At 34.0% G+C, this 19,228-nt stretch overlaps 1 protein-coding gene across 1 annotated transcript in view; it reads right to left on the reverse strand.

Moving 5' to 3' along the window:
- Positions 1-10,186: 10,186 nt before the first annotated feature.
- The window catches only part of USP38 (ubiquitin specific peptidase 38), a 32,756-nt gene continuing 23,714 nt past the window's right edge, over positions 10,187-19,228 (reverse strand). Inside the window, exons 8-10 of the mRNA XM_007091776.3 lie at positions 18,800-18,906; positions 16,314-17,667; positions 10,187-11,388 (exon numbers count right to left, since the gene is read on the reverse strand). Of these exons, the coding sequence (XP_007091838.3) occupies positions 11,227-11,388; positions 16,314-17,667; positions 18,800-18,906 (1,623 nt within the window). The 3' untranslated portion in view covers positions 10,187-11,226. The remainder of the gene's footprint in view (positions 11,389-16,313; positions 17,668-18,799; positions 18,907-19,228) is intronic.

Below are 19,228 nucleotides of genomic sequence, written 5' to 3' on the forward strand. Positions count from 1 at the left end.
CTCATTTTAGCTATGGGTGAGGAAAATAATAAACTTGCCTCTGGCCACTGGCCAGTTTGATTATGCTGTTGCTTCTGTTATTACTGAACACCAAGAGAGTGGACATTATCCAAGGCAAGAAATAATTCAACAGAGACATACAGAGGTGTACCAAAAATTACCATAGTAAATTACTTTTCCATGTTTTGAAACTCAATTTCAATATTTTCCTCATTAACTCTGGACAGTGTTTGAAAACAAACTGCTCCTGACAGAACCAAATGAAGGTCAAGCCTGTCTTTCACACCTGAAAATGAAGTTCTCTGGAAATATAAGCTGTCAAAATATAGCATGAGTAGTATTTATAATCAATCATGTGCTTTGGACTTGGTCAACTATATAGACCATTCTAGAGAAATTGAATGGTGGCAGTGCTCTCTACTGTCATGCTGTGATTTTGATATCACAAAGCAGACATCCTGAAAAATATTCACTTCTGTTTTTGTCTGCTTAAAGAAACTAGGATCAGCACTAGCAAGTGGAGGAGAGAGTATAACTCCAAACCCAAAGAAATAAAAATAAACTTAAAAAGAGGACAAGATGTTCTAATAGGGCAAGCAAGCATTATGAGCTATTTCCTTTCTTGTAGCCATGTGCAGAATGGTTAATAAGTGGTCAACAGAAGCAGCACTATAATAAGTCTATTGCTTTGTAGCATTAATACTTGGGAAGTCATTAATATTGTTATAAGTTCCTCTTTTAGAAGTCATATATGGTCCATTCTCTAAGTAGGATTGAGCCTGAAATTTCCAGGAAGATGGGTACCCAGAGTTATTTTCTTAAGTAGTTTGATTTATTTCATAATTAGAGAATAGATATGTATTTAATTTTTTAAAAGGGTACCCAGATAATGGGTATTCAGGTTGGGAATGAGGCATAAAATTACAAACTGTAGTTTACCACCATTAAGTCATGTCCATTATGGCAGCCATGACCACATGGGGCCACCATCACTTAAAATATGGCTAATGAACCTGAAAAACTGACATTTTAATTTAATTTAAATTTAAAAATACTCAATTTAAATATGTGTAAACAATTCATTTTCATCCTCTCCAATTTTCTGCAACTCTCCTCTTAGTTAGAACCCATCATTCACCATTGGGGTTCTTGCAATAGTTTCTTAACTGCTTTCTGGCCTCTAGTCTTTTTTTTTTTTTTTTTTTTTAATGTTTAGTTTTTTTTGAGAGAGAGAGTGTATGAGAGTGAGGGGGACAGGGAGAGAGGCAGAGAAAGAGGAAGACAGAGGATCCAAAGAGGGCTCTGTGCTGACAGCAGAGAGCCCCATATGTGGGGCTCAAACTCATGAACCTGAGATCATGACCTGAGCCAAAGTCGGCATTTAACCAACTGAGCCACCCAGGGTCCCTTGGCCTCTGGTCTTATACTCTACCCTGCTAGGCCAGTCTCAAAAGAACTTCCAAATATAATTAAATTTTCAAGCTTTTCTTGAGGTATAAAAGGCATACAGAAAAGTACAAAATTATAAGTATACAGTTTGATATGTTATATCATAAAATGAACACAACTGGTAAATGAACAACCAGATAAAATCACACTGCAGAAGTTCCCTTCCATGATCCTTTTTGATCACTTCCCTCTTCCTTTTCTCCAAAAGTAATATCCTTACTTCTCACACCCACAAATGACCTGTTTTATATAAATGGAATTGTAAGATTATGCATTCCATTATGTCTGGTTTATTTTCTTCAATATTATGCTTGTGGAATTCATCCATATTATGATGTATTTCTGGACTTCATTCATTTTCACTGCTGTGCAGGAATTTAACATATGAATATACCATGATTTACCTATTCTACTCTTCATACAGCCTTTGGATATTTCAAGTTTTAGGCTATTATGAATAATACTACTTAGAACATTTAAAATTTTGTTTTGTGCAGACATTTCTATTTAAAAAAAATTTAGTGTTTATTTTTTGAGAGAGAGAGACAGATAGAGACAGAGCGTGAGCAGGGGACAGGCAGAGAGAGGAAGACACAATCTGAAGTAGGCTCCACACTTCAAGCTCAGCACAGAGCCTGATGTAGGGCTCTAACTGTTGACCCATGAGATCATGACCTGAGCTGAAGTTGGACACTCAACTAGCCACCCAGGCGCCCCTTGTACACACATTTCTGTACAATCTATTCCTAGAAGTGAGTTACTGGCTAGTAGAGTATGCATATGCCCAGTTTTGGAAGATAATGCCAAACAGTTTTACAAAGTAGTTTTTATCAGTTTACATTCCTGTAAATAGCATATGAGAGCTTCTGTTCTACATCCTCATCAATGTTTGATTTGTCAATCTTTTTTTTCAATGATTATTTTTGAGACAGCAAGAACGGAGGAGGGGCAGAGAGAGAGGGGGACAGAGGATCTGAAGCGGGCTCTGTGCCAACAGCAGAGAGCCTGGCACAGGGCTCTAATCCATGAATAGTGAGATCATGACCTGAGCTGAAGTCGGATGGTTAACTGACTGACATACTGAGGCATCCCTGATTTGACAATCTTTATTTTTTTACATGATATCCCCCAAATTTCCTTTTATTAGTTTTTTTGTGGGGCTTTTTTCATGTTTAAAAAATTTTTTTAATTTAATTTTTTAATTCAAATTTTACTTAGTTAATATGCAATGCAATATTGGTTTCAGGAGTAGAATTTAGTGATTCATCACTTATGTATAACACCTAGTGCTCATCACAACAAGTGCCCTCCTTAGCACCCATCACCATCTCTCACACATCTCCCTCCATACCATAGTTTGTTCTCTATCATTAAGAGTCTCTTGTGGTTTGTTTCCTTCTCTTCTCTTCCTCCACCACCCCCACTTCCCATATGTTATCTGTTTTGTTTCTTAAATTTCACATATGATAGTGAAATCATATGGTATTTGTTTTTTTCTGATTTATTTCACTTAGCATAAAATATTCTAGCTCCATCCACGTCATGGCAAATGGCAAGATTTCATTATTTTTGCTGGCTAATATTCCATTGTGTGTGTGTGTGTGTGTGTGTGTGTGTGTACACATATATACCACATCTATTCATCAGTTGATAGAAATTTGGGCTCTCTCCATAGTTTGGCTATTGCTGCTAATTCTGCTATAAGCAGAATTGGGTGCATGTATCCCTTTGAACCTGTTTTTTTGTATCCTTTGACTAAATACCTAATAATACAATTGCTAGATCGTAGGGTAGCTCCATCTTTGGTTACGTGAGGAACGTCCATACTGTTTTCCAGAGTGGCTGCACCAGTTTGCATTCCCACCAACAGCACAAGAGTGTTCTCCTTTCTCTGCATCTTTGCCAACACCAGTTGATTCTTGTGTTGTTAATTATAGCCATTCTGGATTTATCAACCTTTTTAAGTTTATTCTGCGAACATTTAAAGGATTACTGTTGTGCTTTTATTTACATTTCTTGATGATTAATAAGTTCAGCACCTTTTTGTATTAGAAATTTGTTCTTTTGAACTGCCTGCTGAAGTCTTTTTCTCATTTTTCTATTAATTGCCTGTTTTTTTAAATTGATTTGCAGAGTTACTTATATATTCACTTATGAGTTGCAAATATCTTCCATTCCATGGCATTCTTTTCTATTTTTTTTTAAAGTTTATTTATTTTGAGAGAGAAAGCGAGAGAGAGAGAGAGAGAGAGAGAGAGAGAGAGAATGCACGCCAGCAGGGGGAGGGAGAGAATCCCAAGCAGGCTCCACACTGTCAGGGTAGAGCCTGACTCAGGGCTCGATCTCATGAACTGTGAGATCATGACTTGAGCCAAAATCAAGAGTTGGATGCTTAACTGAGCCAACCAGGCTCATTTTTTTTTCATTCTTAATGGTGTCTTTGATGAACATAAGTTTTTATTTTGTTATCCATTTATCACTGTTTTCCTTCATGACAAAGACTTTTTGGGTCCTATTTAAATCTTTCTATATTCCTAGGTTTTGAAGATATTCTAAGTAATCTTTTAGAAGTGTTATCTTTTCTGCCTTCTAGATTTACAATACACCTGAAGTATATTTTTGTATATAGTATGAGGTAAAGGCTAAATTTCTTTCATTTTACCTGATTATCCAATAGTCCCACTATAATTTATTGTAAAGTTTTCCCTACCACTCTAAAGCACTACTGTTGTCTAGGGTGACCAACTCATTCCAAATTTTCCTAATTTTAGCTCTGAAACTCTGAGACAGCCTCAGTCTCAGGCAAACCGGGATGTATGTCATCTTACTTTTGTTATAAATCTTATGTGTATGTAAGTATAGGTCTATTTCTCAATTCTTTCTCCTGAACAGAATAATAAGCCCACTTTGTCTTTATTTTAGCTTTATAATGACTTATTATCCTGTAAAGAAGGTAATCCTAACTTGTTCTTGATTTTCAAGAATCTTGGCTAATTTTTATAAATTTTCCATTTCTATTTTAGAACCAGCTTCTCAATTAATACAAAAGAAAAAAAAAAAAAAAAAAAAGAATCCCAAGATTGGGAATGCATTGATTCTATAGATCAGTTTGAGAAAAATTAGATTTTTATAATATTGAGCTTTCTAAGCCATAATTTATTTGGGTCTGCTTTAATTTCCTAAATGTTTTATAGTATTTTGTGTGGAGGTCTTATACATGTATTGTTAGGTTTAAAAAAATTTTTTTTATATTATTGTATATAATATCGTTAAATTGTACATTCTAATACTTGTTCCTGTTGTATAGATATACACTTGAATTTTATATATTGGCTTTATATTCAGGGAACTTAAACTTATTAATTCTAAAAGTTTCTATGTAAGCTATATGTAACATTCTTACATTATTTTGGATTTTCAAATAAGTGGCTGGCTCTCACAGCGTATAGTTTGCTGAATTCTGTTTTAGTCCGTGTTTATACTTCTTTTCCTGGCAGGGAGTCTCTTGTCTCTATGGTGTGTGCTAGATGCATGGTAGATGCAGCAGAAGATCCAAATTGCTGCTCATGGGCACAGAGTGAGCCTTGAGCTATTCCAAAGCTGTTCCTCCTTTCCTCGATAGTCTGTAAATTGAGTCAATGGTGCCAAGTCTATTCCCAGTACTCGTCATTCATTTATGTAGATCCAAGGTTCCATCTGGTATTCTTAAGCCTGAAGATTTTCTTTTTTTCACATTATCATGGGGTGTAAATATTCAAGGAAAAATTCTTGCTGTTGTCTACAAATATCTATTTCACCTTCATTTTGAATGACATTTTCACTGATACAGTGAATATTTACCGGTTCACAATTTTTTTCCTTCTGCACTATTTAGATCTGAGTCATTCCATTACCTTCTAGCTTGCATATTTTCTTATGACTCTTTTTTTTTAAATAAGGAGTCACTATTTTTTAAAAATATTGTGTTCTAGTAAATATTTTTGGCATTCTGACCATAATAGTCTCTGTCAAAACTACTCAACTCTGCCTTTTTAGTGTGAAAACAGCCACAGACAATAGGTAAACAAGTAGGTGTAGCAGTGTTCCAATAAAACTTTATGAGAAAACGAGGCATGACAGATTTGGCTTGAGGGTTGTGTACAATTTGCTGACCTGTTTTATATGTAATGTGGTTTTATTTTGGCTGCTTTTAAGAATTTATGATTGCTTTTAACTAATTTGATTATGATGTCATTGTATGATTTATGTTATTCTGCTAGGGTTGAGCTTCTTGAATTTTCCACTTTCTTCATTCTGTTCACGTTTTTCTTTACATTCTTTTTTTTTTTAAGTTCATTTACTTATTTTGAGAGAGAGAGAGAGAGAGAGAGAGAGAGACAGAGAGAGAAAGAGAGATTGTGTATGGAGCATCAGTATGGAGACTGATGTGGGGCTCAATCCCACGTACTGTAAGATCATGATCTGAGCTGAAACCAAGAGTTGATTATTTAACCCAGGTGCCCCTACATTCTTTCAAGCTCCTAGTTTGTCAATTCTCTTTCATAATTTCTGAAACTGTTTTTTTTCCCCCCTTAGGTGGTATATTTTCCTCCTTTGAATGCTTGATAATTTTTTATCAGATGCTGGAATTTTACTTTATTTTTTTTTTTAATTAGTTTTAGAGAGACAGAAAGCATGCTCAAGCAGGGGAAAGGGGCAGAGAGAGAGAGAGAGAGAGAGAGAGAGAGAGAAATCCTAAGTAGGCTCCATGCTGATGATACAGGGCTCCATCCCATTACCCTGGGATCATGACCTGAGCTGAAATCAAGAGTCAGAGGCTCAACTGACTGAGCCACCCAGGTGCCCCTGGAATCTTTCTTAAATGCGAAGTTTATTGTAAAGTGCTGGAGTTAGTATTTGTACTGCCATTAAATTACTCACAGATGAGTTTGATCCTTTCAAGTCCCACTTTTAATCTTCGTTGGATGTAAATGATCAGCTTTTTCCCTAGGACTAATTTCATTCCACAACTAAACCATGGTCTTTTCAAGCAGAAGCATAAGACACAACCCAGGATAAAATGGGAGACTAATCAGTTTGGCAGCTCAGAATGAGAAGACTTGAGCATAGTGAAAGGTGAGCAGCAATGAGTCAACAGAGAGCAGGGAGGGGAGAGTAGAGCAAGGGGAATGGTATGCTAACTGACATTTGCATATACAAATGCCTAGAGATGGCAAGTAATGATTTTGAATAAGAACTATGCAAGATCCAATAGGATTGAGGGAGGACAGAAAGGGAAAAATGGAAGAGATTAAGCTAGTAAAGGAAGTGGAATTTAACTTCCTTTGCTTTAGGAAATGAGTTTGCTCAACTGTTTAGATCATTACCTGTACGTTTTAACAAAGTAGATCTCACTTTTCCTTTTTTTTGAATCATATTTGAAGGGTACAAGAAGTGAAACAGAAATTTTATTTCATAAAATTTATTGGAAGCCTTTATTAATATGTAATTTGCATAAGTCTTTTGCTCACATTTTTCTCCCACTTGTTACTATCTCTCCATTAGAATACCGACTTTGGAGTCCTTAAGCCTTGAGTTAATATCTCAATTCTGATGTTTAAAAATCTCAATTTTTAATTTTTTAGCTGCATGATTTTGAGCAAATTCCTTCATAAGACTATTTATTCAAGTGTAAAGGGCTTAGGGAGAGCAAAGTTATGAGAAAAAACACACAGAAATGTCAACCAGTCTCCAGCACATGGTAGAAACTCAACACATTAGTCCTTTTGGATAAAAGCACCAGGAAAAAAACTCCTTTTCTAGCCCAGAAGTTCTCAACCAAGGAGGCACATCAAAATCACATGAAGAATTTCAAAAAAATATTGATGTTCAATCCTCACATAATTTAATTGGTGTGGGGTGAAGACTGGATATGCTATTATTTTTTATAAACTCTCCAAGTGATTTTAACATGAATGCAAGGTTGAAAACTGATCTAGCTAGAGACAACTTTTTAATCTCTCTGAAATTCAAAGGCTGTGTGTTTGTGTGTGTATGTGTGTACGTGTGTCTAGCACACAAAGCAAAATGTGAAAACATGAGATCTATTACGAGAAAAACAACTGCAGGCCATAATTGACACTGAGGAGTGCTGGCAACACACTTGGCTGACTTCTTAGATTCTGTTTTCAATGTCAAATCCACACTGGTTATATAACATTAGGGCTAAAGGTTTTACATAACAAATCCCTTTGAATTTGTAAAACCCAGATTGTTGATTTTATAAAAATCTTTATTTCATTTCTTTAAAAATTATTTCTATAGCAATTTCTTTACAAGATAGCTTTTTTATAAAGCACTGTTTACTTTATATCTTTGTTTTTTAAATCCCCCATTCATTTTGAGATTCTAAAAAGAACTCTATAAAAAAATTAATGTAAAATGAAATAAGGCTAACACTATGATGGAAAGTGACGGTTTGGTAAATACTTAAGAATGTATATATATGGAGCAACTGCTATTTTAAATTTATTTTTTAAGTTTCATTGAGATAATTTTTAATTTAAATTTGCTAGTTGTTGTACTTTAGCTTCTTAGATTACATTACCCAAATTAACCTTACTTCTCCAGATGACGTTACTGAGTTGTTAATAGAAGTCAGCTAATACTTCCTAATAAGTTTTTATAAAATGTGAATAACTTATCCTTCTTTACTTTAGTAATAGTTTTAGAAATCTAAACTCATTAGCAGAGGATGAAAGGATATAGAAAGTATAGCATTCATATGAGAAAAAATACCATACATAAGTGTGCACTATTATTTCTTCTGAAACAATCACTTAAAAAACTCTTTGTATAGAGTATATTATGTGAAGTGCACAATCACAGGAAAAAGATATACTGAGAATTAAGAACTGTAACAACGTATATGACATCAAAATGGTAATTTCCATTAAGATTTGAATACTAGACAGACTGTACCAATTTTGTTTTTCTTCAACTGTCCTTCCTGCACACTCAAGAAGCATTCAGAAAGCTTTTAAAGAGGAAGTATACAAAAAGACAACTACTTTTGTAAATAAACATTATCATAAAAAAAACTAATAAAACTAATTGAAACTAATAAAAACTAATTGAAGAAGATTTAGATGAGCTTACAACTTAGTTTTTAAATATTTTTTGTTCTTTCTAGATAGGAGTTAATAATAGGCTTTTGGAACCTGTTACAAGGACCCCCAATACCTCTAGACATCACGAGGGATCTTTATTTCTACATCCAAAAGATTCTTCTGGAATCTTAAGGTATGGAGACAAAAGTCAGATCTCTAGCCCAATGTTGCTTTGTTTCTGATTATTTAGCGAGAAGAGAGGTGGAAATAGAATTTGCAAGAGGAAGAAGAAAGCACAAGGGTTAGGAAAATGGGAAATGGAGCTTCTGGTTATTCTGGTTTCAATTTCAGCAAATGATTAATGTTATTACATTTTTAATCTTAAAAGTCTTTAATTTCAAGTCTTTGGTATTGGTATGAAATTATCATCTGCATAGTCCCAGTATTCTTATATAACTAAAATTTATATCTTAAAAATTTTTTTTAATGTTTTATCTATTTGAGAGAGAGAGGGATAGAGAGGGAGGGAGAAGGAGGGAGAGGGAGGGAGGGAGAGAGGGAGGGAGGGAGAGAGGGAGGGAGGGAGAGAGGGGGGAGGGAGAGAGGGAGAGAGGGAGAGAGGGAGAGAGGGAGAGAGGGAGAGAGGGAGAGAGAGAGAGAGAGAGAGAGAGAGAGAGAGAGAGAAAATGAACAGGGGAAGCACAGAGAGGGAGACATACAATCTGAAGCAGGCTCCAGGCTCTGAGTTGTCAGCATGGAGTCCGACGCGGGGCTTGAACTCACAAACAAATCATGACCTGGGCCGAAGCCGGATGCTTAACCAACTGAACCACCCAGCCGCCCCTAAAATTTTATCTTTTTCTCATTTTGAAAATTCTATATTACCTTGACACATAAAATCCTTGAATTGTTTGGTATTCATAAATAAAATCATGTGTAGGTCTGTCTTTAAGAAAGTTCCCAGAAGTAGCTGAGCCCAGTATTAATACAGCAAGTATTAAATGACCTCACCAATTTCAATAAATACTAACACTGATTAATCATTAATAAATCATTAATTAGCCAGTGGATAACTGAACACATAGGGTAGCTTAGGAATTCACTATTAAGATAAGAGGAAGCTCACAGGAAAGACAGTGTGATAAAAATTCGTCTGTTTCATTCATTTATAGAAAAGACAAATCTCAACAAATGCTGCAAAGAAGGTCCAATTTTAATCCAATCAGGTTTCCTAATTTTCCTGGTGACTGGAAACAAGTTAGAAGTGGGACATAGTGGAATGAAGATGAGGAATTCTGCTTTTAACTACCCCATTAAAAGCTCGGGAAAAAGATAAACTCCAAATCACCAAAGAACAGTCTTTCCTTAAAATGTTTTCAAAATAAATATGAGACCAATTTCAGAACAATGATTGTACAATCATGGATAAGTTAAAAACCTTTAGGAAAGGGGACAACTGGGATAACTCTTGAATATGTACAATCAAGACCCAGGAGAACTGACTTGTTTCCCATTCTCTGGTAAAAGAAAATGTGGGATAGTAGGGTCTGACATTTTATCGTTTTATCTGAAACTATGAGACAGAAACAACTGTGCAAAACACAAGATTCAAATGGAAAAAAAAAAAAAAACCCAAATGTACAACTCTAGAAATATGCAATTGATGTTTAATAATCTGAAGATTAACAAAATCAAAGATTTTTTTACTTGACTAGGTTCATTTCCTCTGAATTCTTCTAAGATTTAAAAATAATCTATCACACTTATTGATTTAGAACCATCAGATTTTACTTCAGGAAAATCTAATACCTTTCAAAAAGTTATAATTTTAATGTTAACACAAAAAATTACTTCCTAACATTTCATTTTTAAAAAACTTTTCCGCAGCCAAAGATTCCTATTTTTGAATTACAGTACTGCAAGGCACATACAGAACTCACCTCCTTCAAAACACAGAGAAGATATACTCCCTGAAATAGAATTTTAAAATCCTTAAACAATTAGAAATACTACAAAGTTAGCAATCTTTAGGTAAAAATGTTGTTTCTACAGGATCATGCACCTTTCTTAAAATCAATTCAGCATATATGTATAAATAATCCTTTTTTAAAACATTTGTACTTGAAATGCAGATACAGTGATGCTGAGGACAGCACTAAACAAAAACCTGAAACGTACTATAGTTGATAAGTTTTATGTTATTGCCTTCATTAGAGACTGTATTATCTTTAGCATTTTAAGAGATCTGAATTTAATAATGGGGTAATATACAGGAAACAAAATTTTTTCCATCATTTCTAGCATCAATTCTTTTATAAAAGAGGCTAAATGAGTTATACTTTTTGTTTAGTAAAACTGAGAATGAGATCATTTAAATGCCTCTACTAAATTTAATGCAGCTTAATTAGGGACCAGGTACATACTTTCCTCTGAAAATTTTTGGTCAAGCATGTCTAACCATAAAAGTAAATGGAATTTTAAGAGGTAGTTTTTTTTTTTTCCCATGATGCATCTGTTAATAAATGTATTGTCAAGAAAATAAAAACAAGCACTGAGTGTGTTTTCTTAAAGTAAAAGGGTCTAATGAAAAGAAAAATAAAAGATAGGTATGATATTTGTTACAATCTGACATTTTAACAGTCATAGTAATAGATGTTTTGTGACCAGTGCATTTTGGATTCTCTCAGGATTAAAATACGAGTCTGCCAACAGTATTAAATCCTCCTCCACCCCCTCCACCAGTTGGTCCACAGCTTCCTGGTGGGTCATTGTCATCAAATCCATTGGGCCGAAATGAACATGAGGCAGATGCAGCTTGTAGGGCCCGGGCACGAGCGTTCAACTCTTGTTCCTAAATTTAAAAAGAATTTTTATAAAATTAAAACCCTAAACACAGTGGATGAGTATATCATCTACATACATTTTAAAACTGACTTAATCCTTAATAAGCATCCCTTAAATTTCAGTATTTTAAAAAATATTTACTATATTAATCCCTGTCAAATCTTACTAAAGTACATAATCACAGATGGAACAAATAAGAATGCAAAATCCTGGGGTAACTCTACAGAATGACAGATCCTAAAGGCCATTCTGTTCAATACCTCAGTTTGCAGAAGAGAAAACTGAAGCCCCACATCCTAAAATTCCTCTTTGGAAATATTAGTGTTCTTGCAAATACTCATCAACACATATGGGAATAGATTTCCTTTCTAATATACTGAATGTAGAATTTAAAGGTTATGACGATGGATTATCTACTCTTTATCAAGTGGGGCTATTTTGTAAGTGGGTGATAAAAGGTATAAATAATGAAAAATCACTGAATGTTTCCTACCCTTAGAATACTTCTCAGTAAATAAAAGTAATATTTCAATAACATTCTTAAAGAAAATGGAGCCTATCTTCTTACAGTATTACTTAAAACTTTTCCCTACCAGTATCATAACTTTTATCAGGAACCAGTCATATTCATTTATGTGCCAGACACATATTAGGTGCTCAGTAAATATTAATGATCATAGATTAGAACACTATTAGCTACTTAGCCTCAAAAGAAGCAAATGTAAATAAATAATGGCAAATTCATTTGGCAAGGTGTCAAACCACATTCTATAACTGGTACAAACTCCTTGGAAAAAAACACAAAATATTCTGGCATATGCCCATTTTTCTGGGAAACGGTCTATAACTTTCAAATGAAGTCAATGTCAATAAGGTCTAGAAGACACTCTTAATGTGTTAGGCATAATCATCCTGAAGAACTTAAAAATAATTTAACAGTAATCATGAAAACTATACTATTTCCAATTTTCAGATAAGCCCAGTTACTTTGCTCCAACTGGCAAGGTAGTGTTATAGTTTTTAGCTACTTTTTTTAGTTAACTAAAAAAAGCATCTTCACAAGATGCCCAATTTTTTATTATGGAGTAAACCACCAGGCTTACTTGGACATCTATTTTTCACATTATGAACCCCTAATTTCTCAGTAGCATATAGCAACAGCTGTGTGATTCCCAATAGAAAAGATGATAAAGAATCACATACTTTTATAGCTGAATTTGACCTTACATAAAAAAATCCTTGTAACAGAATGGTCTAATTAACCAGTCTCTGGCAGGGCTTAGACAGGCTTTTAAAACTTAATTTGTAAGATACTTCTCAAAAACCTTTTTTTTTTTTTTTTTTTTCCATTTACTGTGCTGGTTCCTCTGTATAATGTTTTTCAAGAGACAGTTTATTTTTTAATCTGTGAAAATAAAATAAGAATTTTAAATAGAATAAAATTTTTAGTTTTACAGGTAGAAAATAAAAGCTATGGATATGTAAGAAATAGATACAAAATAAGAAACAAAATCCTCATTGCTCTAGCTCTATAACCTACTAAAGTATCCAAACAAGCAATGAAAATCTGACTTTGTGTCTAAGATCTGGTTTCAGATAGAGATCATGTTCCCTAATGAAATAAATAAAACTGAATATGCAAGGTAGAGTTCAAGAAGTTCTCCCAAAAGATAAGGCAAATTTCATTAAAAAGTAATCCCACCCCCCCAGAAGTAGTGTTAAAGGACATACATAATACAAAATTAATTTCATTGCTTCTGAGACACATGAAAACTGTATTATATTTCAAGACAGAGATTCCCAAGGAAGGAATATTCCTTTTTTGCTTTCTTATCTACTTATATAAATACATAGCTGACAGACAAAAATGTAGGATATTCTGTTTTCAGAAAATAAGCTTAATGGATAGAAGCAGGGAAAACTGCCTTTCATTTTCTTTTAATATAGATGTGAGCACTGTGTGACATTGTGACATTGTATGTAAAAAAATATGATTCTCATAGCATCTAGAATTTATATTCCAATTTTACAGCAGGTATTAAAATCAGTTATTTCAGTAGTGGACTTGGCTTCGAGTTAGTTACTGTTGCTTTGGGACAAATAACTTTCAGAATATTTAGATCTCTCACTCAAGTAACTATGTTAACGTTACAATAATCCATCTTTTATTTTTCTTTAAACTACACATATATATTACGTATACTCTTCTGTATGTACAATAAAGAAAAATACTAAGACATTAAGCTACCATGTCTTCTAAAGAAACAGGAAAGAAACCAAACAGGAAAGGACAGAAGCTCTGTCTGTAGTTGATGCGGGACATGTGGGGATAGCTGGTGATCTTCACAGTGTCGTGCTGGTGCTACTTTCATAATCTTTGTCTCACTGGATCCTAAACAAAAGCATAATTTTTATAGTCCAGACACTAAAATAATAGAGATACTCCTTATGGAAGTTGGACTGAAGGGAAAGAAAGAAAGAAAGAAAGAAAGAAAGAAAGAAAGAAAGAAAGAAAGAAAAAAGCCCTTCCCCAAATTTACTTCGAGATCCACAATCTGTACTGCGATCCTATGTGCACACACAGGCTATGACACACACAGAAAATGGTTTGGTCATACAGGATTTTTTGCCCAGGCTTTTCAAAACTACTAATCTCACCGTTTCTTTCTAACACATGTCAATCTAGATGTGATTTTAGTAAACTTTAAAAATGGAATCCCAAAAAGAGCTTGTTAAAATGATACAAGATAAAGTTCTAATGTAATGTGAAAAACTAGAAAAGTAGCTACCCTGATATGTACTAAACTGGTAAATTCATTTGCAGCACTACTTAGTAGCAAAGGAACTCAAAATGTCCACTCCACATCCTTACTTTACTTAGACTGGATTAAATTTTTATAATTGTTTTACAAATAGGTATAAAGCTGTATCTTAAAACTAACATATTCTTGACACAGCAATCTATTTTAAAGCATTATTACTATGAAATGAGCACAGACTTTGAACTATATCTCAAAAATGTAAAAAAAAAAAAAGAAAATAAGAACAAAACCATATATATACACGTTCCACGTGTTCAAAACAACATAGTCTCTTAACACAAACTTAAAATACTAGGATGATTCAGTTAAATAGTATGAGTAGTGAGAACCATCACAATTCAAATCAGCACAAATCAATTACATTATTGTATCTAAAAGCAAATAAGACAAATATAAATGTTTAAGTTTCTAAATAAGAGTTGAGTATTTATAATTTGCTTTAAAAAGGTACTTTGGTAATAAGCTTTGACTTAATAGCCTGTCTTAATACTGGAACATAAAAATCTTAATGTAAGATTTGGCAGTATCATTTTTACATTAAACAACTTGCCAATTTGAGACTTACGATGGAATTTAGAACAATTGCAAACACTGAAAAACTGAATTAACAAAGTACATAATAGTTTCCTTTATAGTGACATAAAGGCCTTAAAACAATAATGAAAAGAATGGCTCCTCACACTCAGATATTGTAAATATTGTCATGGGGTAAATAGTAAGAATAAGAAAATCATTTAGAGGTAGGCTGTAATGAAGTAGTTGTTATGGTTATAAGAGTTTTTGGCAATCCAATCACAGAAACAGAGCAGTTCCTCATCTTTTTAAAACCCATGTCCCCCCTTTGATAAATATGCTATTTTACTCAATCATTGATAAATAATCTGCATATTGCTATAAATCAAGATTGCACTGAATCTTATTTTCTTGATTTTAAATTACAGAAAATTCCTATTCCAACCTAACCCTCTTGCCCTTACTCCTATTCTCTAATCTTCAAGAATCATGACTATTAATATCTAGTGCTTATTTGAAATCTAGCAAGAAGGATAGGGTTGAATACATTGTATTACCTTGATCATAAGCCTTCTGACTGGATGTAAGAATCTTTGGTGGTAAATCAGGTTTAATAAATATTCTGAGTTTCTAATTTTTTTCTGTGAAATTTATTATTTTTGTGTGACTCTAGAACATTGCCATACTCGTTTAACAATATATCATGTATCATTATTTGAATATTTTATAATGCAGTCAATTTGAAGACCTTTGAGAAAACTTTCCTCTCAAAATAAATACTATAGTGACCCAATTCTTCTCTTACTCCATCTGTATTTTTCAGCTTTCTGAGTTTCAAACACAAGATTTTTAGAGCTTACTTATGTAAACTCATAAAATCACTTGGACTACCCAATGAATATACCTACAATTTCACTGATAATTTAGTTTTGGTCCTTATGCTGGTAACAAGTTGGCAGGTTTCAAAGAAAAACACTTGCAGCAAGGTCTTCATTAACTTTTAAGTAATAAAATCACTAACTTCCTGCAAAAAGTATATTTGTAAGTCAGTTCAGCTCATATGAAACCTTTGTTCCATGGCTTTTATACACTAATTATTCTATTATCTTTTTGGTTTTATTGCTTAAGTCTTTAAAGAATACAAATACCTTTTTTTACATATTCTACCTTGCAGTGTCTTTTATCTTACTCACCCGAATGTTAATAATTACCCTTAAAATATTTATACAATAGTCTAGAAGGAGTAAATACCAAACAGTAGTTGTTTCCCCTGGTAGGTAGGATTGAAGGGAAGAGGGAACTTCCTATATTTCAGTATGGAATAATTTTACAATGATCACATCTTTTGTAAATTAAAGACAAGTGAGGTCTTTCACACTGCATCTAATTGCAACTATTCATAATTAATTCATAACATTAGAAAGCAAGATAATTTATATAGGCTGAACCCATTTCACATAAACCCAGACTCAAATTTCAGAATTACTACTCTGTAAATTCCTTGAAAATGTCTAAGTTGGGTTTTAAAATTAGGGCACTCACTTCACCACTGTCAATTGCTTCACCATAAATGATGAAGCGTATGTTTCCAACTTACCTGTAAATATAGTTTATTGTCTTTTGTTATAGCATCCATAAGTTCTTTCTGTAGAGGTGGGTCGCCATTTACCCAGAGTCCACTGGTTGAATTGTTACCACTTAAACTATTAGTGCTACTCTGTTTTTTATACAAAAGCACATAAGCTGTGTCCTTTGGAAACCTACTTGTAATTTTCTGCACTGACTGAAATGAAGTAAATGTCACTCTGCTGTCATTAAATAAAAACCATTCTTTTGACATTTCCTTATTTTCTAAATCTTGTTCAATAACTGCACTGGGACTATTTCTCCCGAGTAAATGACTCTGGGAGGACGCTAATGCCAGAGTTTCAGACTGGTGGCACATCTGGTATGAGGACTCTGTACCCGTGATGTTTCTGGCATAAGAATAGTAATGCCCACTTTCAGAGGAGATACCAGAGTGAACGACAACAGAACTTAACAGATACGGCACCAATCTGGAGCAGCAAGCTTCTTCAGTTCCAGAAGACTTTAATTTTTTAGCTAGGTTCTCACTAATATCAGTGAAGTCAACATCTATCGACCAACTTTCTGACAATGAAGAGAAAGTAGTTCTTTTAACTGGCAACTCCAAAACCAGTGGCAGGGACACGTTGTCTAAGATTTTTCTTCTCACATGATACTTCTGATCATATGAAAATCTCAGGAGAGTTAGAATAAGGTATTCAGGCTCCTCTGTGATTTGCATAGTTTTCTCGGCATTCTGCAGAGAGGCACAGTTTTCACAATAATACTGGTTGTCGCCAGTAAGAATCTCTGGAGCCAAAAAATAATTTAGTAAGTCGGTGACTGAAGGTGTGCTTCCACCTCCTGGTCTCTGAGGTACATCTTTATTAACAAGAATCTTGCTAGATTCATGAGGGACAGAAGTGTTATCAGTACAGCAAAACTCATCAGGAGGACTGCGTGACATTCTTTCATTCACAGCTGAATCACAAACAAAGGCAGCTGTTGCTGGACTATAAACTCCTGGTTCTTCTGAAGGTATACTGGCTTGCATTAGATCTCCATCTTGTGTATTGGGTGATGATGCTGCATCTTGAAAAGATAAATTTTCGATACAAGAGGAAGGACAAAAGGCCAGTGAAAGATCAGTAAAGGCTTCCACTTTTTGTGAGGTACTCCTGCAGTTCAAACAACATATGTGAGTTCGTAGTTTTCCTCCAAACATTTTTTCTATTAAAGTCTTCTCACCCTCACTTGTGCAAGGGCTCTCTGTTAGTACAGCTGCCTTGCTCGCCACTTCCTGGAAAGAAGTTTCATTGCACCCCAGACTTGAAGGAGGCTTGTGTGAGGACTGAACTTGCAAGATCTTTTCTTCTTCATGTAGCCTGCAGGAGAGTATATCATTATATAGCTACTTCACTTAAGTTTAAATGTCACTTATTTAAAAATATTGGGGCCTTATATGAACAGCCAAATTATTTTTATCAAATATAATGCTTAATGTAAAAAATCAAGTTTCTCCTCTTTCAATCAATAGGACCACTGAATAGTTTGAGAATGTAGATTACAAGTTAGGGGTTATCACTACCTTATATTCTCATACTTTCTTTAGTAAATTATATATGCCTATTATTTATCTTCTGTATCTTTGTCTGCCTGACATCTCATAGAAAGCCTGGAATAAAGAAACCACTCAACATGTCCTTACCTGAATCAACGGAAGATTGCATATGTTGAGTTCAACTAACTTTACTAGTCATTTATGTAACAGAAGGCAGACAATCACAAAGAGAAGGAAAAAGATATAGGTTTTACTAACTAAGTGGTAAGGAGACCATTAAATATACCAAACCCATCTAAATATGAACTGGTCTAAAGGAGCAAATATTAAATTTTTTGGTCTCAGGACCCCTTTATACTCCTAAAAGTAATTGAGGAACCCAAGAGCTTTCATTCGTGTGGTTATATCCACCAGTATTTACTGTATTCAAAAGCTGAGAATAAAAGTAATAGTTAAAAACAATAATAAAGCCATTACATGTTAATGTTAATAATATTATGAAAAAGTTATATTTTCTAAAACCCAAAAATTTAGTGAGAAGAATGGCATTGTTTTATATTTTGCAAATATTTCAAGTATCTGGCTTAATAAGAAGGCAGCTGGATCCTTGTATCATTCAATCTATTGTGATATGTTGTTCTGGATGAAGCATATGAAGAAAATCTGGCCTCAATTACAGATCTACAGATAAAGAGTTAGAAGGGAAGACCCCTGAAAATGTTTGACGAACCCACAGGAGGTCTTTGTACTACACTATGAGAACAGCTGTTCCAAAGTAAGAAAATCAACAAAAGAAACCAAATTAAAAACAAAAGTACACTTAAATACATACAATGAATGCAAGGTATTTTAAAGATTAACACTTGAAATATATTTTTAAAGGCAAAACCAATATGCTACAGAAATAATCTGTTATGAAAGAAAATTTAAATCATAACTTTAAAAATGCTTTTTACCTGTCTAGCAGAAACCTGAGGTATTCAGAACAGTCTTGCTGTGATCTGGGGGTAAACCATGGAGGTCTGGAAGCCTCAAAGAACACCCGAGGTGCATATGCTTCTCTCTTTTGATATCAGTAGAGAAAATACAAGGAAGTGATTCTCACACCATGAATCAAATAACTGAAATCTTAATATAGGTTTAATAAAATTACACTGTGCTTAACCTTACTACAAAGTGCTACAACTAAATTTAGGTAATCTTCAGTCACAACTTCTCATTCTGCAGGTAAGAATTATCATCTAAAGAAACATGTGACTTGCCCAAGGTCATACAGCTAAATTAGTGCCAGAGGGAGCCAATTAGAACCCAGATCTCTCGAACACTTAATATAATGTTACTGGCATTATCCCTCCTATGACAGTCATGTGCTTGAGTCCATAATT

This window comes from Panthera tigris, chromosome B1, assembly GCF_018350195.1.
Source record: "Panthera tigris isolate Pti1 chromosome B1, P.tigris_Pti1_mat1.1, whole genome shotgun sequence".
Taxonomy (NCBI): domain Eukaryota; kingdom Metazoa; phylum Chordata; class Mammalia; order Carnivora; family Felidae; genus Panthera; species Panthera tigris.